We start from the raw sequence: 25,312 nt of genomic DNA, 5'->3' as shown, positions 1-25,312 counted from the left end.
GTGTGTGTGTGTGTGTGTGTGTGTGTGTGTGTGTGTGTGTGTGTGTGTTGTATGTGTGTGTGTGTGTATGCGTGTGTGCGTGCGTATGTGTGCTCTGAGCTTTTTGTCCGCAGTGGAGGGTGACCTGGGTCAATCAAGAGTGTCTGATTGGTTGTTTCTCCAGATGGTGTTTCTAATCTCTCTCCTGACTGGCTGCTCAGTGGCCGGGGCTCCTGAGTGTAGCTATGGCGATAAGAGAGTGACAGCCTGGCAGTGGTCATCAGCAGGTCATCTAGAAACATCCTCACACACGCACAAACACTGTAAGGTCTCTAATTTCTCTCCCTCTCTCCAGGAGATTGCAGCGTATCTGATCACATTTGAGAAACATGAAGAATGGCTGACGACATCACCCAAGACCAGGTGAGACACACACACACACACACACACACACACACACACACACACACACACACACACACACACACACACACACACACACACACACACACACACACACACACACAATAATTTATGGTAACACATGTAGAACTTACACAGTACCTTTACTATCTAAAAATGTCAATGTAAAATGATGAAAACCTAGTCAGCTATAAATGTTGCATTAATGAATGTAAATGTATGATGATAAGTGATGTATAATTCAGGTTTTATGGGGGACGTGTGTGTTTAAGAGAGAGGTTAGCAGGATTTCACATCTGAAATTGAATATGTATAAGCATAACTGCAAATTAGTTATAGGGAGAGAGAGCGGGAGAGACGGATAGAGAGAGAGAAAGATTTTTGAATTTTAAAATTCCCTTTATCGGGTCAAGACCCCGCAGTACATGAACATTCCAGCCTGTAAGAAAAACAGAAGTTTAAGAGAGAGAGAGATCTAAAGAGAGAGCGATAAAGCCAAATCCTATTCCCCATAGACCTGAACCCCAAGACAATTGTGTAGGTCTGAAGGCATTGGTTCTGTGTAAGTACAATTGATCAACTTCCATCAGAGGTTGAGGTGGAGCTATTACCATATAGTGTTTATCAATTCAATCATATACCTAGGCCTAGGGGGTATTAGCTAAGGGTCGATCTGGGATTGGGTGACTGTCACACTAGGCTACATTTTAATCTAGTTAACATCTGACTGGAGTTTAGCCTCCAGCCAGCTGCTAGAACTATGGTAATTGGTTATGACACTCGCAGGGCTAGCAGTCTGATGGATGGCAGCTGTAGACAGTCAGTCACATTAAATCCACTCAATTCAGAACCACAAAGAAATGGAGCCAGATTATGGTAGATTACAGCTAATCCCACTGTTGTGGGCTGGGGCTTTGGTGAACTATAGCATGCTCGTATAGCCACTTTATAACAATTTTCTAGCAGGTTCAGCAGGTTCATATCAGCTTTATAACAGTCTTATATCAGGCCCATATCAGCTTTATAACAGTCTAATATCAGGCCCATATCAGCTTTATAACAGTCTAATATCAGGACCATATCAGCTTTATAACAGTCTAATATCAGGCCCATATCAGCTTTATAACAGGCTAATATCAGGCCCATATCAGCTTTATAACAGTCTAATATCAGGCCCATATCAGCTTTATAACAGTCTAATATCAGGCCCATATCAGCTTTATAACAGTCTAATATCAGGCCCATATCAGCTTTATAACAGTCTTATAGCAGGCTGATATCAGGGTTATAGCAGGTGTGTTATAGCTGTTCTCAACGCTCTGTCTTGATAAGTGGAAACAACTGGCTCTTCACCAGCAGTCAGTCACCTTCACACTCCTCCCATTCCAACATACCTCATCAACTCCAGCTAATGACTGTTTTAAACCTTAACACTCCTCCACGCCTTTCTCTCTCTATATCTCTCTCTCCATCCTTCCCTCCCTTTCTTTATCACTCTTTCCCTTTGTCATACACTCAATCTCCTCCCCCTCACTCACTCCCTCCCTCACTTGTTCATTCACCCCATGGGATACAACAGCTCAAGAGTTTTGTCAAGGGTGAGCAGAGCACCTAGTTCAAGGACACACAGAGGACACACAGAGGACACACAGAGGACACACATCCGGGAAAGTTCTTGACTGCACATTCTCTTTTGCAAAAACGACGATACACACAGAACCAGGGGATCCTCGACGATACACACAGAACCAGGGGATCCTCGACGATACACACAGAACCAGGGGATCCTCGACGATACACACAGAAGCAGGGGATCCTCGATGATACACACAGAACCAAGGGATCCTCGACGATACACACAGAACCAGGGGATCCTCGATGATACACACAGAACCAGGGGATCCTCGACGATACACACAGAACCAGGGGATCCTCGACGATACACACAGAACCAGGGGATCCTCGACGATACACACAGAACCAGGGGATCCTCGACGATACACACAGAACCAAGGGATCCTCGACGATACACACAGAACCAGGGGATCCTCGACGATACACACAGAACCAGGGGATCCTCGACGATACACACAGAACCAGGGGATCCTCGACGATACACACAGAACCAAGGGATCCTCGACGATACACACAGAACCAGGGGATCCTCGACGATACACACAGAACCAGGGGATTTTCAGCAAGCGTAGATTGCAAAGCCTTCTCTTCCTCTAGCACTCACAAACTCAGGAAATGCTTTTTATATCCCAAACAGCTTGGCACATGAATCAATAGTATATGTAAAGTCTGGTTGAATCAGAGGGTGTGTGTGTGTGTGTGTGTGTGTGTGTGTGTGTGTGTGTGTGTGTGTGTGTGTGTGTGTGTGTGTGTGTGTGTGTGCGTGTGTGTGTGCGTGTGCGTGTGCGTGTGCGTGCGCGTGCGTGTGCGTGTGTGTGGTTGAATCAGATCCCTCATCTTTATATCATCTCTGTAACATAATTAGAGTTAACCGCGGCGGGATGAGTCACAGCAGCCGCTAGACACAGAGACTAAACTAAGCTTTGATCAGAGGGCTACTGTACTCTACTGAGAAACACAACACATTTAAGGTGGCAAAGAAAATAAGCTCAAAGTACATTCAATTTCACTGAGTGTGCTTAAATGTAATTACCATAATCTCTGGTCATGTACTTTTAGTGAAAAATGAACAAAAAGAAAGGAGAGGAATAAACGAGAGGAGAGAAGAGGAGTAAAGAGGAAAAGAAAGAATGTGAGGAGAGGAGATAGGAGAGAATGAAAGACAAGGGAGGGGAGGAGATAGGAGAGAATGAAAGACAATGGGAGGGGAGGAGATAGGAGAGAATGAAAGACAAGGGAGGGGAGGAGATAGGAGAGAATGAAAGACAATGGGAGGGGAGGAGATATGAGAGAATGAAAGACAAGGGAGGGGAGGAGATAGGAGAGAATGAAAGACAATGGGAGGGGAGGAGATAGGAGAGAATGAAAGACAAGGGAGGGGAGGAGATAGGAGAGAATGAAAGACAATGGGAGGGGAGGAGATATGAGAGAATGAAAGACAAGGGAGGGGGAGATAGGAGAGAATGAAAGACAAGGGAGGGGGGGGGAGATAGGAGAGAATGAAAGACAAGGGAGGGGAGGAGATAGGAGAGAATGAAAGACAAGGGAGGGGGAGATAGGAGAGAATGAAAGACAATGGGAGGGGAGGAGATAGGAGAGAATGAAAGACAAGGGGAGGGGAGGAGATAGGAGAGAGTGATAGACAAGGGGAGGGGAGGAGATAGGAGAGAATGAAAGACAAGGGGAGGGGAGGAGATAGGAGAGAATGAAAGACAAGGGGAGGGGAGGAGATAGGAGAGATGAAAGACAAGGGGAGGGGAGAAGATAGGAGAGAATGAAAGACAATGGGAGGGGAGGAGATAGGAGAGATGAAAGACAAGACGAGGGGAGGAGATATGAGAGAATGAAAGACAAGGGGAGGGGAGGAGATAGGAGAGAATGAAAGACAAGGGGAGGGGAGGAGATAGGAGAGATGAAAGACAAGGGGAGGGGAGGAGATAGGAGAGAATGAAAGACAAGGGGAGGGGAGGAGATAGGAGAGAATGAAAGACAAGGGGAGGGGAGGAGATAGGAGAGAATGAAAGACAAGGGGAGGGGAGGAGATAGGAGAGAATGAAAGACAAGGGGAGGGGAGGAGATAGGAGAGAATGAAAGACAAGGGGAGGGGAGGAGATAGGAGAGAATGAAAGACAAGAGGAGGGGAGGAGATAGGAGAGATGAAAGACAAGGGGAGGGGAGGAGATAGGAGAGAATGAAAGACAATGGGAGGGGAGGAGATAGGAGAGAATGAAAGACAAGGGGAGGGGAGGAGATAGGAGAGAATGAAAGACAAGAGAAGGGGAGGAGATATGAGAGAATGAAAGACAAGGGGAGGGGAGGAGATAGGAGAGAATGAAAGACAAGAGGAGGGGAGGAGATAGGGGGTTTGTGTGTGGGGGGTTTATTGATTGTTGAAATGCTTGTTCTGTCTCTGTTGTTAGGAGATAAGGCAGCAAATCCTCCACCTTACACACTCTCTCTCTCTCTCGGTCTCACACACACACACACACACACACACACACACACACACACACACACACACACACACACACACACACACACACACACACACACACACACACACACACACACACACACACACACACACACTGGTCCCACTGTTTCTGTAATGTGGTGATTGATTGAGGAGCTCCAGGGATGACATTGAGCTCATAGTACACTCAGGAGGAGATCTGCCCTCTGTGTGTAGAGCGTGTGTGTGTTTGTGTGTACAACAGCAGTGTGTGTGTGTCTTCACAGGTTTGAGGAATAGTAGCTGAGTAAACAGTTTTCCCGCTGTGCAGCTAAAGCACCCTGCTAAAATATTAACGTTTGTGTTTGTGAGCTAATATGTTAGCGTGTGTGTGTGTGTGTGTGTGTGTGTGTGTGTGTGTGTGTGTGTGTGTGTGTGTGTGTGTGTGTGTGTGTGTGTGTGTGTGTGTGTGTGTGTGTGTGTGTGTGTGTGTGTGTGTGTGTGTGTGTGAACATCTAACACAGAGGGGTGAAATGACAGAAAGATTCATAGAACCACATTCGTAGAACCACACAATCAGCGGTGAGCAGTGTGCATTTCTGTTAATCCAAGAATAACTTGTTTGTCCAAAAATAACCGGTCTCTGTTATTGGTCAGTTAATTGCTTTGCTTGTTTTGAGATAGTTCTGATGGTTGAGAGAGATACTGTAAATGCAGGTGTGATGCACTCTGGGTAGCAACAGACTGTCTCCTACTTCTACTTATATCATCCAATCATCCAATCACCATAGAAACACTAACAGTAATATGAGAGTGATCTACAGAGTAATAAATGTGTTATTGATATCTCTCCTTCTCTCCCTTTCCTCCTCCCCCCCTCTCCCTCTTTCTCCCTCTCCCTCTTTCCTCTCCCTTGCTCCCTCTCTCCCTCTCTGCTCTCTCTCTTCCTCTCCAAGACCTCAGAATGGCTCGATGATCCTGTACAACAGGAAGAAGGTAAAGTACAGGAAGGATGGCTACTGCTGGAAGAAGAGGAAAGATGGGAAGACCACCAGAGAAGACCACATGAAGCTCAAAGTACAGGGAGTGGAGGTGATTACACACACGCACTCATACATATACAGTGCCCTCAGAGAGTATTCATACCCCTTGACTTTTTCTCACCCATCTACACACAGTACCCCATAATGACAGTAAACATGCTTTTAAAAATGTTTGCTAATTTATTGACAATGTAATACAGAAATATATAATTTACATAAGTATTGACACCCCTGAGTCAATACATGTTAGAATCACCTTTGGTAGCGATTACAATTGCGAGTCTCCAAAGCCTTGCGTGCGCGTTCTTGCAAGTAGAAAAACATGTTGACTCACCCTACTTGTAGAGAAGGGCCAATGACCTCCTCCTCTCTTTCATGTTGACAAAATGGTCTATCACTCTGTCATGAAGTACATACTTGTTTTGTTGTCCAAGGCTACCTGGCTAAAATGTTTGCTCGCTAGCCTAACTTCCATTAATGGGCAACGTTAGCTAGTTAACATTAGCCTTCTACTAGCTACATATTTAATTTCCATCCTCTCAGGCCAGGGGAACAATGTATGAATTAATGGTTGGATCAGAATCGTCATTATAATAATTGGCCAGTAGGGAGAATTAAGTAAAACCACAAGTCCAAATCTCTATCCATGGCTATTTTAGGAAAGGGCTCATTTTAGCTAGCTGGCTAGTCACCGGAGGACAGCAATACAACGAGATGCAACAATTAAAGTTTTTCTGTCAATGACTTATGTTCTCGATGGGATTTAATAGGAGTGACACCAAATCCAACCTGGCTTCTCTTGACACTTTTTTTTGTGCGCCAGGACCATTCACAGTTGAGCTCGCTCAGTTTAACTCAACGCTGATTAGCTATTTTTTTAAAAGGGAGGTAGGATGCTCGTTGGCTTCCCTTGCCTTCAATGCTGTGGGCAGCAACAATGTCATACTCGTTTGGACCAGACAGCATCGTTCAGCCTCTTGGAAATTGAAGGAAAATTACGAAACACAGAGAGACGAAAGATAAATTATTTTTTTTCTTTTTTTTTCTTCTATTGATCCATTTCTTCGGGGATCCATGAATACACGCCACTGGTCACATGGCCAGGAATCAGATTTATATCTGACTTCAAACCACCTACGAAGATGGTTTGAAATGTTGCTTGAAATATCTGATTTCATGTGCTTTTTGGCTGTTTAGACTGCAGGAAAAAGAACAGATTTGAATCAGATATGCAAATCTATTTTAATTTCAGGCTGTAACACAACAAAATGTGGAAAAAGTCAAGAGGTGTGAATACTTTCTGAAAGCACTATAGATGGAAGACCACTAAAGGACCACTAAAGAGATGAAGGGATGTGAGGTGAAAAGAAGAAAAAAGGTTAATGAGATGGAAAAAGGGAAGAGAGTGGGATGGATTGACTGGATTGAGCGCTCGCTCCTGCTCTCCCTCTCTCCGTTTGTGAATCAGTCTCTAACATCCTCCCCTAGCTGTTTCTTATGTTACCAATACACACACACACACCCTCTCTGTAGAATAAGTGTGTGTTTGGCTTCAGGCCAAAGATGATGTCAATGCCTCTTTCGACAGGAACAGAGAGGAGTATCGATCGAGTCTCAAGGCAATGGTGTGTGTGTGTGTGTGTGTGTGTGTGTGTGTGTGTGTGTGTGTGTGTGTGTGTGTGTGTGTGTGTGTGTGCGTGTGCGTGTGCGTGTGTGTGTGCAAGTGTCCATTTGTATGTGTGAGTCACATGCTACAGCTCTATAATTGATTATTCAGCAGAAATAGTACGCAAGCGGCGAGTGAGGAGTGTGACAGACATAAAAAGAGAGGGAATGACCAGGAGAGAGGGAGGAAGGGATAAAGGGACAGAGAGGGATTGAGAAAAAAGAGAGTAGAAAGAGGGATGATGAAGAAGAGAAACAAGCCTGTGGGGTAGATAGACCCTCATACAGAATGGAAATTTATGGAAATGCACTCTGCCTTTGGCTACAGAGAGAAGAGAGGAAGAGAGAAAAGGGGGGTAACCATCAAGGTCGTCACCACTATCATGCCTCATCCCTCTCTTTCTCTTTTCTCTCTCTTTCTCTCTCTGATTGTGTGACATCCTCCTCTGCTAGAGAGATTGTACATTGCAGGCTTTGTTAAAATCTTCATCCTCTACACCTTTTGAACATGTCATGGCAGATAAGTACTGCCGAACATGACTGTGTGTGTGTGTGTGTGTGTGTGTGTGTGTGTGTGTGTGTGTGTGTGTGTGTGTGTGTGTGTGTGTGTGTGTGTGTGTGTGTGTGTGTGTGTGTGTGTGTGTGTGTGTGTGTGTGTGTGTGTGTGTGTGTACAAGTTTTACTATACTTGTGAGTACCAGAAGTACTCACAAGAATAGTAAACCAACAAATATTCAGAGAAGTGAGGATACTTTGCAGGTCCTCCCTTGGAAAAGGGCTATTTTATATTTAGGGGTTAGGGTTAAGGGTTAGGGTTTAAGGTTAAGGGTTAGGTTCAGGGTTAGGGAACATAGGATTTTGAATGGGAATCAATTGTTGGTCCCCAAAAAGTCCTCACAAGTATGACATAGTGTGTGTGTGTGTGTGTGTGTGTGTGTGTGTGTGCGTGTGCGTGTGTGATGTGCGCATGTGCGTGTGTGTGTGTGTGCATGTTTGTGTTTAACTCTAACCATGTCCTCTCTCTCTCTCTCTCTCTCAGTGTCTGTACGGCTGTTATGTCCACTCTTCCATCATCCCTACCTTTCATCGCAGATGCTATTGGCTGCTCCAAGTAAGCCATACAACCACAATACATTCGACTCATTATAACCTCAATTACTGTTGTGAAAGCATGCACTGAACTGGAGCTTGCTGACACTAGGGGCAAGTGAAAGTAATGTCTGACACTGATCCAATGTGCACTTATCAGGAGTCCACTGTACACATCATGAATGGATGGGTGGGTGAGTGAGTGGAAAAGGAAGCCCCAGAGGCAGCAACATGGTACCCAGATCTTATGCTTGTATTGAATTAGTAACTGAAATGTCAACAAAGTTGAACTCCCAGAATGTGCCTGGTTGGTGTTGTCATCTCTATCTATTTGTATATCTGACTCTGACCTAGCCAGACTCCACTGGGCTGGAAAAGTAGACACACTCCTCTGCTCAAGTTAAAGATGGTCAGAGGACCATAGTCAAACTGAGGACAGGCAACGTGATGGGTCTTTAACCATGCCTGTACGCGCACACACATACATACTCATCCACACACACGCACACTCCCTCTCACCCAGCAGGGTTTGAACCATGCCTGTGTGTGTGCTGAATCTTTCATACACTCCTGGAGCCAGAGCTGAGGGACCTGTAGCGAATGAGGGTTGAAAACACACACAACCACACACATACACACACAGCAAGGTTGAGGGGGCTTGAGCTGTTCAAACTTTTATGAAATGGCAGGTGAGAATCTCTCCTCTGACACTCAATGCCTGGCCTCTTTATCCTCTACTTTCATTTTCCCTCGCTCCCTCTCTCCCACCTTCTCCTATGACCATCTCATCTACATTGTAGAATAATAGTGAAAACATAAAAACTATGAAATAACCCAGTTAAAAGTTTGTTTTTTGTGACTGCACTTGAAGAATCTTGAAATATTCCGGATTGACTGACCTTCATGTGCTGTTCTTGCCATAATATGGTATTTTACCAAATAGGGCTGTCTTCTGTATACCACCCCTACCTTGTCACAACACAGCTGATTGGCTCAAGCACATTAAGAAGGAAAGAAATTCCACAAATTAACTTTTAACAAGACAGACCTGTTAATTGAAAGCATTCCAGGTGACTACCTAATGAAGCTGGTTGAGAGAATGCCAAGAGTGTGCAAAGCTGTAATCAAGGCAAAGGGTGGCTACTTTGAAGAATCTCAAATATAAAATATATTTTGATTTGTTTAACACTCTCATTCCCACCCTCTCTAATTCTTTCTCCCTCCATCCCCCCTCCATCCCCCAATAAAGGTTTTCTATTTTTTTTCAAATAAATCTCTTCCCTCTCTGTGTAGAACCCAGACATAGTGTTGGTACACTACCTGAACGTTCCAGCGGTGGACGACAGTGGGAAGCCATGTGGGCCTGTCCTCTGCTCCATCAACACAGACAGGAAGGAGTGGGCCAAGTGGAGCAAGGAGGAGCTCATTGGACAGCTCAAACCCATGTGTGAGTCACCTTTGACCTCTAGCCCCTTTAAAACTTCATCTCCTCACATTGCACTCATAAGGAAGCCAAGTCTATTCTACAAATCACGTATCTGTCTGCATCCAATTGAATAAACCCTGATAACTTATTTTATATTTTATGTCATTAAATTATTTAGCACATGAGTTGTCATGGTTATATGAGAGCTGTGAGTCTAGTTCCAAATCTACATCCAAATCTACTGTTCCTCTCACTTCTGAGTCAGTTTGACTTTAACAGAACCACACTGCCACTCAGTGGCCATCATAGAGACTGTAGGCAGAGACACTGTGTGTGTGTGTGTGTGTGTGTGTGTGTGTGTGTGTGTGTGTGTGTGTGTGTGTGTGTGTGTGTGTGTGTGTGTGTGTGTGTGTGTGTGTGTGTGTGTGTGTGTGTGTGTGTACGTGTGTGTGTGTACGTGTGTGTTTATACCAGAAGTCCCCACAAGAATAGTAAACTAACAAAAATTTGACCAACTGGGGACATTTTGTTAGTTCCCACAAGGTCAAATGCTATTTCTGTGGGATTTAAGGTTAGAGTGAGAGTTAGGTTTATGTTTAGTATTAAGGTGAGGAGCTAGAGTTAGGTTTAGGGTTAGTATATGGGTTAGGTTTAGGGGTTAGGGAAAATTGAATTTTGAATGGGACTGAATTGTATGTCGCCACAAGGTTAGCTGTACAAAACTGTGTGTGTGTGTGTGTGTGTGTGTGTGTGTGTGTGTGTGTGTGTGTGTGTGTGTGTGTGTGTGTGTGTGTGTGTGTGTGTGTGTGTGTGTGTGTGTGTGTGTGTGTGTGTGTGTGTGTGTGTACCGTCTGTCCTCAGACACAGGGGGGAGACACAAGGGGGTGAGGAGCATCTGTTCAAAATACCCAGCATGCATTATTCATGAGTGAGTGTGAGTTAGAGAGAGTTCTAGTTTGTTACAAACCCAAAGGACTGCTCTCTCTGGGACCAGCGCTGTCTGTGTTGAGATGTGTGAGTTGCATTTATGCACCCAACAGCCTTGGATTTCAGTGTCAGTCAGTTTCTAATGTGTCTGTGTTGTGTGGTAATATTTATCCTATATGCATATCATATATACCTCACATGCTAAGCAATTAGCCTATTAAAATGTTTAACTAACTCCATAAGATGAATAGCAATATGCATTAGACTACAGTTGAGTTACAGTAATAGGCAATCCTATTTGCAGGAGGCCTTTTGCCTTTTGGTAGGCCGTCATTGTAAATAAGAATTTATTCTTAACTGACTTGCCTAGTTAAATAAAGGTGAAATAAAATTTTAAAAATCACAAAATCCAGAAATGTCTGAGAATGGAATTCTAAATACAAGTGTATTTAATTACTTTGAAAAATGAATTATTACATTTACAAGGCATAAGCTTAAACTAGAAAGCATTACAAGGCATTATTATAAGCATGATCAGCGAGGGAGAGAGAGAGACAGGGAATTATTCTAAGCATGATCACAGAGGGAGAGAGAGAGACAAGGAATTATTCTAAGCATGATCACAGAGGGAGAGAGAGAGACAAGGAATTATTCTAAGCATGATCACAGAGGGAGAGAGAGAGACAAGGAATTATTCTAAGCATGATCACAGAGGGAGAGAGACAGGGAATTATTCTAAGCATGATCACAGAGGGAGAGAGAGAGACAAGGAATTATTCTAAGCATGATCACAGAGGGAGAGAGAGAGACAAGGAATTATTCTAAGCATGATCACAGAGGGAGAGAGAGAGACAAGGAAACCATGGCTTGTGCCTTGGCCCATAGCTCATGGGAGAGGGAGAGAGAAAGAAAGACAGTGTATATCTCACCACAGCAAGTCAGGGAAAAAAAGAGAGAGAGACAATAAATCTTAGACCCTTTTACAACATCTGAGTTGTTTGGATTCAAAATCTGAACTGTTGACCAATAGTATTACTGTAAAGTTAACCTCCAATCAGATAGAACTACAGACCTGCAAAGACAACAACACCTCAGCTTCTCAGAGGTGTGACAATGGGGGTTGGCAAGATCAAAACAGAGAATGCTTGCATACAGTTGATAAGTCACTTATCAACGGTATGCTGGGCCGCCTTACATCTGCTTAATACATCCTTTCTGTTCAGGCAATGCTGGCCTTTGAGTCTTGAAATGAAATGACAATGGACGTAAATGTAAAAAAAATACAAATTCTTTAATCAGTCTCTTCACTGTGTCCATTGTGTTTTTGCGTCTTTTGACGGCAAGACAATATACCTAATTTGCATTGCAGCCCTCCAGACCTCAAGAAAGAGAGAAAATGTGTCCCCCGAGCCCCAGGACAAAATGAGTCTGACACCCCCTGGTGTACATCAATTCAGTGTGTAGTTCACACTTTGAACACATGGTGGCAACCTCACACAGTATATCATTTAGCTCTTTGTTTAGCAAGGGTTACCAAACTTTTCCGCTCCGGCCCCTTTTCCAGCTTGGGGAACATCAAATCAAATTTTATTGGTCACATACACATGTTTAGCAGATATTATTGAATGTATTACTGTTGATGATATTTGGAAATGTGCATGTACACCCTGGCCCATCTACTGTTGCTAGCCCCAATTCTGACTTGTGCTCTGATATCTGGTTCACTGATTTCTGCTCTCTACCTCTCTCAAAGAGTGCAGTGTATAAAGTCAGAACATCTGCTGTCTCGGCCCATGACTGTCACCAAGGGAGTACCCCAAGGCTCAATCCTAGCCCCCACGCTCTTCTCAATTTACATCAAAACATAGCTCAGGCAGTAGGAAGCTCTCTCTTCCATTTATATGCAGATGATACAGTCTTATACTCAGCTGGCCCCTCCCCGGATTTTGTGTGAAATGCTCTACAACAAAGTTTTCTTAGTGTCCAACAAGTTTTCTCTGGTAAGAATAATGCCCCTCTCCCCACAGGTGTGATTACTACCTCTGAGGGTTTAGAGCTTGAGGTAGTCACCTCATACAAGTACTTGGGAGTATGGCTAGACGGCACACTGTCCTTTTCTCAGCACAAATCAAAGCCGCAGGCTAAAGTTAAATCTAGACTTGGTTTCCTCTATCGTAATCGCTCCTCTTTCATCCCAGCTGCCAAACTAACCCTGATTCAGATGACCATCCTACCCATGCTAGATTACGGAGACATAATTTATAGATTGGCAGGTTAAAGTGCTCTCGAGTGGCTAAATGTTCTGTAACATTCGGCCATCTACTTTGCCACCAATGCTCCTTATAGGACACATCACTGCACTCTATACTCCTCTGTAAACTGGTAATCTCCGTATACCCGTCTCAATACCCACTGGTTGATGCTTATTTATAAAACCCTCTTAGGGCTCACTCTCCCCTATCTGAGATATCTACTGCAGCCCTCATCCTCAGCATACAACACCCGTTCTGCCAGTCACATTCTGTTAAAGGTCCACAAAGCACACACATCCCTGAGTCGCTTGTCTTTTCAGTTCGCTGCAGCTAACAACTGGAACGAGCTGCAACAACACTCAAACCGGACAGTTTTATCTCAATCTCTTCATTCAAAGACTCAATCATGGACACTTACTGACAGTCGTGGCTGCTTTGCATTATGTATTGTTGTCTCTACCTTCTTGCCCTTTGTGCTGTTGTCTGTGCCCAATAATGTTTGTACCATGTTTTGTGCTGCTACCATGTTGTGTTGCTACCATGTTGTTGTCATGTTGTGTTGCTACCATGTTGTTGTCATGTTGTGTTGCTACCATGTTGTTGTCATGTTGTGTTTCTACCATGCTGTGTTCTCATATGTTGCTGCCTTGCTATGTTGTTGTCTTAGGTCTCTCTTTATGTAGTGTTGTGTTGTCTCTCTTGTCGTGATGTGTGTTTTGTCCTAAATTTATATATATATACTGTATGTATATATATACCTATAATTATTTTATTTTTTTAATCCAAGCCCTCGTCCCCGCAAAAGGCCTTTTGCCTTTTGGTAGGCAGCCATTGTAAATAAGAATTTGTTAATAACTGACTTGCCTAGTTAAATAAAGGTTAAATAAATAAATAAATAAAAAATGATTGCGGTTGTAGCGAAATGTTTGTGTTTCTAGCTCCAACAGTGCAGTAATATCTATCAAGTAATAACTAACAATTTCACAACAATACACACACATTTTCAGTAAAGGAATGGAATTAAGAATATATAAATATTTGGACGAGCAATGTCGGAGCAGCATAGACTCAAAAACATTAGAATAGAATAGAATACAGTATATACATATGAGATGAGTAGTGCAAAATATGTAAACATTATTAAAGTGACGAGTGTTCCAATTATTACAGTGGCCAGTGATTTCAAGTCTATGTATATACAGCAGCAGTCTCTAAGGTGCTAATGATGGATTTAAAATGTATTAAATGTTAAATGTTTATGTTTTTTGTCACTGGTATACACACAATACCCCATAATGTCAAAGTGGAATTATGTTTTTAGAAATGTTAACAAAGCTGAAATGTCTTGAGTCAATAAGTATTTAACCTCTTTGCTATGGCAAGCCTAAATAAGTTCAGTATTACTGTATGTAAATTAAATATTTCTGCATTTAATTTTCAATACATTTGTCATTAAGGGTTATTGTGTGTAGATGGGCAAGATTTTTTTTTAATCCATTTTGAATTCAGGCTGTAACACAACAAAATGTGGAAAAAGTCAAGGTGTATACATACTTTATATTATGCTCGAGAATACTTTGGAACAGATGTCCAAAAATTGTGGGGGGGAACCCTGCTCTAAGGCCTTGGTGTCAAACTACATTCCTGGAGGGCCGTTTGTCTGCTGGCTTTTGTTATTTCCTTTAGATCTATGTCCAATTAAGACCTAGAAAGCCAGGTGATGAGGAGTTCCAAACTAATCAATTACCTAAATGTATCATTCAAGTACAAGAGAGGAGTGAAAAGCTGCAGACACTCTGCCCTCACGGACCGGAGTTTGACACATGTGCTCTAAGCTCTCAGGGCCATGAGAGAAACATAAAGGATCAAACAGGTAAACTAGAAGATATTCAACTTAATTGTTAAAACAGATTTAATTCCCCTCTGAAATTGACAGCTGGTAATGTCCAAACTATGTGATCAATACTTGATAACATGAAGTGACAAAATGTTGTCTCTGTATTTGTGTTTTGTGGCTTGTAAATTGTTTGTGACAGTTTATAAATTATGTAGTGTATAACAGTGATATACTGTATATCAATCCCTGTCTCTGTCCTTTCCACCCCTCCTTCTCTCCTTCTCCATCTCTCTGTCCTTTCCACCCCTTCTTCTTTCCCTCTCCATCTCTCTGTCCTCTCTCCCAGGTGCCGGGAGTAGCCTGCACCAGAAATGCTCCACAGCCAAACACCGCATTATCTCCCCCAAATTAGAAGCAAAGACAGGGACAGGGGCTGGGACAGGGACAGGGGCTGGGACTGGGACAGGGGCTGGGACTGGGACAGGGTCTGGGACAGAGGTGCAGAACAGTGATGTGTCTGAGGGGCAGACAGAGCCCAGTCCTGGAGTGGGGGCCAGGAGCAGAGGAGGGGGGGAGAGGAAGAATGGTAGGCTGCCCAAACCCTCCCTGCTTCCTCAGAGCAGCATGGAAGTCTCCTCCACATCCACCAATCAGGTGGAGGTTCCCGACACCACACAGAGCTCCCCACTGTCAATCACCAGCGACATTACTGCAGACAGTCCCACCCTCGGCCTGGCCAGCAGCCTATCACAGAGCTCTGCTGCCGTGTTCATGTCCGAGGTTGCCACGGTAACAGGGGATTCCGTGTACACCACAGAACACGCCCACCTGATTGGTGCCACCCATGACGCCACCACCACTGGGATTCTACTGGCTGTTGCCCCGGACACACAGCGCTTTGAGTTCCCTGGGGGGGTGGGATTAGCAGAGGAAGGGGGGGAGTTGGTCCTCTCCAGCAGTCTGGATGCCGGAGGTTCTGGAGTCAACCTTCTTGAGACCAGCATGAACTTTGACCCAGACTGCTTCCTCAACAACCCCAAGCAGGGCCAGACATACGGGGGAGGAGGGGGTAAGGCCGAGGGAGGTAGCTGTAATGATGAGGGGGGGCTCCACTGCTCTCCACAGTCACTAACGACTAACGGCTATGTATTCAACGCCACGCTCGTAAACATCAAGACCGAAGATACTCCCCTGGAGCATCCGCTGGATAATCAGAGCGGGTACGCTGGCGAGGGGACGGGCCTGAGCCCTAGCACCACACTGGAGCAAATGGACTTCAGTGCTGTGATGTCATCAGCCTGCGCCCAGAGCTTGGCACAGCAGATACACCAACACTCCCCTAGTCTCTTCTTGCAGGCCTCCCCTAAGACCCCCCTCGCCCAGGCCACCCAGCCCCAGATCTGTGCCTCTGAGACGGGCCAGGACTCAGGCGAGACCCAAGCTTATCTGGGCCTACCTACTATACCACAGACTGACTCTCCAGGCACCAACGGAGACCCTCACACATACCTCCACCAACCCTCACCAGACCAACATGGCGACAGTGAGGAAAGCAGCCAGGGAGGTCTAGTGGGGCTGGGTAGCTTTCCTGTAAGGGGGCAGGAGATGAGAAAAGACCAGCTGAGCACCAGAGGACCTGGGAAGGTGACGTCCCCAGAGAAAGAGACACAGAAGAGGGCAGAGTTACTCCTCAATCCTGGGGAACAGCATGACGCCTACAGAAACAACACTGGTGTTGGGAGAGGTGGAGAGCACTACCTACAGCCAACAACCAAGAGTGGGGGAGTAGAGGGAGGACAAGAAATAGGAGAGAAATATATTTTCAGTAACGGGGTCAGGGATGCAGGAGTTAACAGCTCAGTGGTGGACAGTCCTCAGTCTCTAGCTGGAGCAGCCATGGAGGGGGGGTTGTACAGCTCTACTCTTCCCCAGCCGGGTGTAGGGGAGGCTGGGGGAGCTGAGGGGGCAGGCGGGGGCATCAGCCTGGAAGGCTTTGAGGCATCGTTTGGGAACCAGTTCTCTGACCTCATCAATGACTTCATCTCTGTGGAGGGGAGTGGAGGGGGGGCGGTGGCCGGGACAGGAGGCAGTGCACTCTACACCCCTGCTCTGATGCCCCAGGAGGAGGTTGGAGAGGGCCAGGAGGCAGGAGCAGCCCCCATTCAGGGTTCAGAGGTGGAGCAGGGAACTCTGAGATTGCTGCCAGAGACGGGAAGGCTGTTTGGGGTGACGGACTACTCCCCCGAGTGGTCTTACCCAGAGGTGAGGCACTAGTACCTAACCCTTAACCTCTGACCTCTTACCTCTTGAAGCCCAACTTCCCATTCCCTAGCTTCCGAATGGATATATCACCCAAAGTAGCTACATAGACATAGGAAGTAGTGTATAGATTACACTAGTATACATGAACTATCAGCAACTGTCACCTAAACCATATAACTCATAAGGCCAACGTCTGCTGTACGCAGTAAGAGTCTGACGTAGATCCTCTGAGACATTAATGACCTGAGACACACACACACAGTCTGTGGCTCAGCATTGATGTCAGTGCCCAGTGGCAAGTGGGTCAGACTGAGACTAGGGAGACACTAAGAAAGAGAACATACAGAGTGGCGTCATCCCCTTGGACGCTTTGACACACACACACACAACATCACTGCATGTGACTGTGTGTCTTTGTTTCAGGGTGGGGTGAAAGTGTTGATAACAGGTCCTTGGCTGGAGGCCAGCAGGGAGTACAGCTGTCTGTTTGACCACATCAGTGTCCCAGCTGCTCTCATACAGCCAGGAGTACTGCGCTGCTACTGCCCTGGTAACACACTCACACACACACACAAAGACATGCATATACTCAGCAATCTACTTTCTCATGCACACACTCTATTACTAATCCCAACCCGTGTGTGTGTGTGTGTGTGTGTGTGTGTGTGTGTGTGTGTGTGTGTGTGTGTGTGTGTGTGTGTGTGTGTGTGTGTGTGTGTGTGTGTGTGTGTGTGTGTGTGTGTGTGTGTGTGTGTCTTAGCCCATGAAACAGGTCTGGTGATGCTGCAGGTGGCTATGGGTGGGGATGTGATCTCTTCCTCTGTGGTGTTTGAGTATAAAGCTCGAGACTTGCCCGCCCTGCCCTCCTCACAACACGACTGGTTGTCCCTGGACGGTAAGTCACTGTCTGTGTGCGTACGTGAGTGTATACCATCCTGCATCCCACTGCTGGCTTGTCTCTGAAGCTAAGCAGGGTTGGTCCTGGTCAGTCCCTGGATGGGAGACCAGATTCTGTTGGAAGTGATATTGGAGACACTCTTCCTCTGGTCTAAAAAGAAATATCCCAATTCCCCAAGGCAGAGATTAGGGACATTGCCCTGTGTAGGGTGCTGTCTTTCGGATGGGACGTTAAAGGGGTGTCCTGACTCTCTGTGGTTACTAAAGATCCCATGGCACTTATTGTAAGAGTAGGGATGTTAACCCTGGTATCCTGGCTAGGGTGTCCACCCCCAGTGCTCAGAATGACTGAAATCACACGTGCCACTCTATGACAGATGTTATGATGTCTTATGTAGCTGTGATGAAGGCTTCATGAATGCATACATGAGGGGGGGTTACAGAATCCTCTTCTCAGATGCTAGTACCAAGGGTGAAACAGAGTGTTTAGACAATTTACTGTTTTAAATCAAATCAAATTTTATTGGTCACATACACATATTTATCAGATGTTATTGAGGGTGTAGTGAAATGCTTGTGTTCCTAGCTCCAACAGTGCAGTAGTATCTAACAGTGTAGTAGTATCTAACAATACACACATCTAAAAGTAAAAGAATGGAATGGAATGTCGGAGTGGCATTGACTAAAATACAGTAGAATAGAATACAGTATATACATATGAAATGAGTAAAGCAGTGTGTAAATTATTAAAGTGACCAGTGATTCCATGTCTACAGTATGTATATAGGGCAACAGCCTATAAGGTGCAGAGTTGAGTAACCGGGTGGTAGCCGGCTAGTGATGTAATATATTTCTACAGATTTGGGTTCCTGCATGTAATATAGCATTTTTGGTGTGTTGCTGATCATGCCATAGGTTTGATGGGAGATTCCACCATGTTGTATGGGTGCCTGGATTTACACGTCACATAGGGGCCAGGAATAGGGACAAGGGGTGTTTTGGGACCAGATACACTCTCTTACAATCTCTCTCTGAGTGAGTGTTGAGTCGGAAATAATGATAGAAAATGTAGAGGCTTGTTTCAGAACCATGGACAGCACCACTAGTCTAGAGCCACTGGCTGGAAAAATGTCATTATTTTCCAAAGGCGAGACATTCTACCACTATGCCTGATGGGACTTGTTAATTTAAGCCTGCAATACAGTACCAGCCGAAAGTTTGGATACACCTACTCATTCAAGGGTTTTTCTTTCTTTTTTACTATTTTCTACATTGTAGAATAATAGTGAAGACATCAAAACTATGAAATAACACATATGGAATCATGTAGTAACCAAAATAGTGTTCAATCAAAATATATTTTAGATTTTAGATTGTTCAAAGTTGCCACCCTTTGCCTTGATGACAGCTTTCCACACTCTTGGCATTCTGTCAACCAGCTTCACCTGGAATGATTTTCCAAGTCTTGAAGGAGTTCCCACATGTGCTGAGCACCTGTTGGCTGCTTTTCCTTCACTCTGTGGTCCAACTCATCCCAAACCATCTCAATTGGGTTGAGGTCGGGTGATTGTGGAGGCAAGGTCATCTGATGCAGCACTTCATAACTCTCCTTCTTGGTCAAATAGTCCTTACACAGCCTGGAGATGTGTTGGGTCATTGTCCTGTTGAAAAACAAATGATAGTCCCACTAAGCACAAACCAGATGGTTGTGGTAGCCATGCTGGTTAAGTGTGCCTTGAACTCTAAATAAATCACTGACAGTGTCACCAGCAAAGCACCCCCACATCATCACACCTCCTCCTCCATGCCTCGTGGTGGAAACTACACATGCAGAGATCATCCGTTCACTTACTCTGCGTCTCACAAAGACACGGCAGTTGGAACCAGATAATCTCAAATTTGGACTCATCAGACCAAAGGACAGATTTCCACCGGTCTAATCACCATTGCTCGTGTTTCTTGGCCTAAGCAAGTCTCCTTTTCTTATTGGTGGCCTTTAGTAGTGGTTTCTTTGCAGTAATTCGACCATGTAGGCCTGATTCACACAGTCTCTTCTGAACAGTTGATGTTGAGATGTGTCTGTTACTTGAACTCTGTGAAGCATTTATTTGGGCTGTAATTTCTGAGGCTGGTAACTCTAATGAACGTATCCTCTGCAGCAGAGGTAACTGGGTCTTCCTTTCCTGTGACGGTCTTCATGAGAGCCAGTTTCATCATAGCGCTTGATGGTTTTTGTGACTGCACTTGAAGAAACTTTCAAAGTTCTTGGCATTTTCTGTATTGACTGACCTTCAATGTCTTATAGTAATGATGGACTGTTTTTTCTCTTTACTTATTTGAGCTCTTCTTGACATAATATAGACTTGGTATTTTACCAAATAGGGCTATCTTCTGTATACCACCCCTACCTTGTCACAACTCAACTGATTGTCTCAAACACATTAAGAAGGAAAGACATTTCATAAATTAACTTTTAACAAGGCACACCTGTTAATTGAAATGCTTTCCAGGTGACTTCCTCATGAAGCTGGTTGAGAGAATGCCAAGAGTGTGCAAAGCTGTCAAGGCAAAAGGTGGCTACTTTGAAGAATCTCAAATATATTTTGATTTGTTTAACACTTTGGTTACTACATGATTCATATGTGTTATTGCATAGTTTTGATGTCTTCACTATTATTCTACAATGTTGAAAGTAGTAAAAATAAAGAAAAACCCTGGAATGAGTAGGTGTGTCCAAACTTTTGACTGGCACTGTATGTTTTATACTGCAGCCTCCAGGGAGCCTTTGTGTGGGGGACATGCTATATATAGCCTGTGTATAATTGCTGTCATGTGAACTGAAATGAAATTTTTAAACACCTGTTGGTCATAGGCTTAAGACCCTTGTTTTATGTGATTGCTGTGTGTTTTGTTGTTTTTCACCATGCACAACATGAAGACAACATCCTGCCAATTATTGAATGACAATAAGGTTTCCTGACTGTACGAACCTCTAAGTAGTTACATTTAGTTTGCTACTCAATTTTCCCTCTCACACAAACATTCACTCTTGCAAACACTAGTCTGTGCAACAAGGTGCTGTAATTCTTCAATGCCTGTATAGTTCAGGGGCTTGTGTGTTTCATCTCGTTCGCTCCAGTCTATGTGATAGATACGCTATTGTGGCCTGTGCTATCGCCCGCAATGCAGAGAGAGAGAGCGAGCGAGCAAGAGAGAAAGAGCAAGAGAAAGATGGGGGAGGGGCAGTGCGGCAATGCGTCTACAGAAAGACGCACTGCTGCGGTCCACATAAAGAGAACACTCGCATAATGTTTTGTTGCGTTAACGGTCTGTTTTATTGCAGCTAAATGTAAACCGTAATGGGTCTTCACCAGGTTCCGCTCACATAGGATACACAAAGCGGAATAGCAATAGATTTTATAGCGTTTTAGAACGCTGGAGGTGGGATTAATAGAGCAGCCATCTGTGCATAGTCGCTCCCAGCATAATCTCGACAGACTGACCGAATGAGAGAGAGGCGTAGCCTCGGCAGCCTAGTTTAAGCCTGTTTCAGTGGTCGGTCGCCCCATATTGAGGCTCGTTGTCATAAACTAGCCTACCAAAATTGTACAATGCACCAAAGAGATCAAATAGCCGAATGATAAAGTACGGCTACCCAGGCATATTTGCATTAGCCTACTCACGCCTGCTTGAATTCACTCTCGTCTCTCCACTGTGCCTTTGTTTGAAAAGCCGGTAGTCAAGTTATTCTACTGTCTCTGACTCTTGTGATTCGTTTATTTTTCTCCCACCGATGATGACCGAGACACCGGTAGCTCGTGGAACTCCCCATGGTTAGATTTAACCCCGGCGTCTGTTTCCCTGCGGCGCAATTAGAATGAACGTCTGCCCTGTTTACGCACCTATCACGGTTTTAGGGGAGAGAAACGGCGCGAAATGGGAGGGGAGGGTAGAGACTCTCTCTCTCGGCTCTTCCACTTTGTTCTATTGATGTTGCATGGTAGCAAGCGTCGCACACCTCAAACTAAAAGGGAACTGTAAAACAGAAGAAGAAGGACAAAGAGAGCGTCAGAGAAACTATTTGAGCTTTCCGGTTAGTAGCCTTATCTATTATGTGAAAACGAGATAGAAAACAGAAAATAGACTTTTAGCTGTTGTCGGTGTTTTGTGCATTTACCTCGTAATTGGTGTTGAAAATGCGAGAGCCACAGAGTGTCTCGGAGGTCGCTGTTGAGTCTGGACTGGAGCCATTTAGAGGATTTTAGTTTATCCTATTATTCACTTTGGCTATCTGACTGTGGTGTTGATAGTAGGCTATGTCTGCCTATGCATGCTCGCATCATCTCGAAAGTCGTTAGTTGTGTGTGTTTACATTGCTTTCATTGGTCATTGCCGATGATATACCTGGTAAAGGCTCATAGCCAACACAGTCCAGGTAAATTCCCTCATCTTGCGGCACAGGTATTAAAACGTGTGTAAATGGCTAACCCCTGTATATTATGTTGTGTAACTTGGCTGGCCTGGTAGCACAATGACTAAGTAACTAAGTAACACGTGTGCTGTGGAAGAGCTGCTATCTCTTTCTCTCTCTCTCTCTCTCTCTCTCTCTCTTGCGCTTTGTCTCGCTCTCTCTCTCTTTCTCTCTGAATAAATCAACCTCAAACAAAGGACTACAATAAGCCACTGTCCGTGTAACTCATATGCCGTTTGGGGACTTATGTAGCCTAGTCTATTAACTTTTCGCAAAGGCATAGGCCTACATTTAGGGAAATGAACTATTATAACTTGTAAACTATAAGTGAGTGAATTGAACAGAGGGGAGTAGGCTACGAGCTGGTCTAAACCAAGTCGAAGTTGCATGAAGCCATCCCACATTCTGATTTCAGCACCAAGAGAAGTGGACAGTGCCACGAGTTTTAGACTAGCTGTGAGTTGTGCTGAAAGCCCTGTGGGCTGGTGAAAATAATTTCCTAATGTGACATTTCACAGTTTTTATTCTGGTTACTTTAACAATTATAGAACAATTTAACAAATCCCAAGTCTGATGGGCAGGAACAGGGGCAGAAAGTGGGTCAAAACTTGGAACAGAATTTAACAGTTCTGGAAAACAAGCTTTTCTCTAATTAAACAGACCTCCCGCCATCCATAAATACCCGACTGAAAAAAACTAAAACATAGAAACAAGCATGTTGTCAGCAGTGGTCATGTCTCCACCGCCAAGTACTGCGTTGTCCTGGACATGCTGTTGTCACTGACATGCTGTGTGTGTGACTGGAAGTGCCCCTGAGGGCCTCATAGAAGGGTAGGAACGGGGTGTAGCCTATGGAGTAGACGGATAGGCTCCCTGTAGGAGGAAAGTGACTGACACACATACAAACATATCTTGTGAGCAACACAAACATGGTTGGAGACTGAGACACACAAGTCTGTAGATACACACATGCAGAGACACAAACACACACAGTTGGAGAGTCAAAGAGGGTCAGTGTAATTCATGATTCCTCTGTGTCTGGTGAGAGATCAAGGTCCCACATGCAGCAGACTGATGCAACACCCACACAGATCGGAGTAATCCAGACAGACCCGCCTAGACATAGAACAGAGAAACTTCTAAATTCCCCCTAAAATTCTGTCCACCCAATGTGGTGGTATAACCAGCTGGTATTGAACCCAACATGTCTGGGTGACTACAGAACATGTTAGCCCACTGACCTTAAGGCATTTGTTTGGGAAGCTAACACAACATGTTGAGTTTGTTTTTCTGTTCATTCAGATGAGCTCTCTGTCGTGTGTAGCTGGCAGGCTATGCTCCATTCTGATTGGCTGTAGTAGTTGTGTTAAAGGGGAGGAGCTCTTATGTCACAGTTGTCGTCCCACCTTCTTCTCCTCCTCTGTGTGTGCCGCATCCTGAGAGAGAGGGCGAGAGTGAGAGAGAGAGAGAGGGAGAGACAGAGATGGAGAGGGAGAAAGAGAGACCATCAGGTGGGGATGACATAATCTGCACTGCAGCAACACTGCAGTAGCATTTGAACAAAGACGCGCGCAAGCACACACACACACACACACACACAGTGCAAGTACACACTCCTGTTCTCTCTCAGATAGATACAAACATGGACTATTGTTGACTTGCCCCCAGGTCTAGTTTGTTTTTAAGGTTTATCTCTGTAGAGAGAGAGCTTGATGTTTCACCCTGTAAACTCTGTTTTCTCTTACTTTATGGGAATCTGCTACAGAGATAATGAACACATTATGAATAGAGTTATGCACAGCTCACCTCAACCAGTCATCTCTGCCTGTCCCACTTTTATCCAATCACAGTGTGTCCCTCCTGTGTTTCCATAGATACCCAGTTCAGGATGTCCATTCTGGAGCGTCTGGAGCAGATGGAACAGAGGATGGCTGAGATAACCAATCACCATCAGAGCTCCGAAACCACAGCAGCCACGGGGGGAGGTGGAGGAGCAGGTGGCACTGACCACCAGTCCCAGGTAACTCAATGGATTGGTTAATTGATTGGTTGGTTGATTGATTGGCTAGTTAATTGTTTGATTGTTTTATTGATTGATTGCTTTTACCCCTCCCTCTCTCTCCAGCTCTCCCCAGTCGAGGGTTCATTTGAGGGCCGTGTGGTGGTGGTGTGTGAGAAGATGATGACCCGCCCCTGTTGGGTTTCCTCCAATCAGCTGATCCACAGCCGGAGTTCCCGGGGCATGACCCTGCTGCACCTGGCCGCAGCTCAGGGATACGCAGGGTTAATACAGACTCTCATCCGCTGGCGGTGAGAATACACACACACACACACACACACACACACACACACACACACACACACACACACACACACACACACACACACACACACACACACACACACACAGGTACATTAAGATATGGTTCTAAACGTGCTCCTCTGTTCCTCAGCACTAAGCATGCAGACAGCATAGATCTGGAATTAGAGGTGGACCCGCTCAATGTCGACCACTTCTCCTGCACCCCACTGGTAAGAGATTGTGTTTGTGATGTAATGTGAATGTATGTTCTGTCTATATTTATTTAATGCTGTGTGTATATGACGTGTTTTGTCTCCGCCCGGTAGATGTGGGCCTGTGCTCTGGGTCATACAGAAGCAGCGCTGGTTCTGTACCAGTGGGACCCCAGAGCTTTGGCCATCCCTGATTCGCTGGGCCGCCTGCCACTCAGTATTGCACGCTCACGGGGACACACTCGCTTGGCCGAGCTACTGGAGCAGCTTCAACAGACTCCTCCTACTCAGAGTCCGCCCACTGACACCTGGATGGACAGGTGGAGCAGCGAATTGGAGCCCAGTGGACATAGGGAAAGCCCCGCACCCAGCTCTAACCCAGGTGAGAGAGGTTACCTTGGTTACATTGGGGTATTTAACCCTGAGGGCCGCAGTTTCAT

General features: G+C 45.0%; 1 protein-coding gene across 3 annotated transcripts in view; it reads left to right on the top strand.

The window, feature by feature from the left end:
* The window catches only part of LOC139535736 (calmodulin-binding transcription activator 1-like), a 113,769-nt gene that overhangs the window by 76,369 nt on the left and 12,088 nt on the right, over positions 1-25,312 (top strand). For all 3 annotated transcript variants that reach the window (XM_071335489.1, XM_071335487.1, XM_071335488.1), the window contains exons 4-14: positions 335-402; positions 5,446-5,581; positions 8,237-8,308; positions 9,580-9,733; positions 15,075-16,990; positions 17,414-17,540; positions 17,751-17,885; positions 24,233-24,378; positions 24,484-24,668; positions 24,812-24,890; positions 24,987-25,254. In XM_071335489.1, the coding sequence (XP_071191590.1) occupies positions 335-402; positions 5,446-5,581; positions 8,237-8,308; positions 9,580-9,733; positions 15,075-16,990; positions 17,414-17,540; positions 17,751-17,885; positions 24,233-24,378; positions 24,484-24,668; positions 24,812-24,890; positions 24,987-25,254 (3,286 nt within the window). The remainder of the gene's footprint in view (positions 1-334; positions 403-5,445; positions 5,582-8,236; positions 8,309-9,579; positions 9,734-15,074; positions 16,991-17,413; positions 17,541-17,750; positions 17,886-24,232; positions 24,379-24,483; positions 24,669-24,811; positions 24,891-24,986; positions 25,255-25,312) is intronic.

This window comes from Salvelinus alpinus, chromosome 12 (assembly GCF_045679555.1).
Source record: "Salvelinus alpinus chromosome 12, SLU_Salpinus.1, whole genome shotgun sequence".
Lineage (NCBI taxonomy): Eukaryota > Metazoa > Chordata > Actinopteri > Salmoniformes > Salmonidae > Salvelinus > Salvelinus alpinus.
This window is presented reverse-complemented; position numbering and strand designations above follow the sequence as displayed.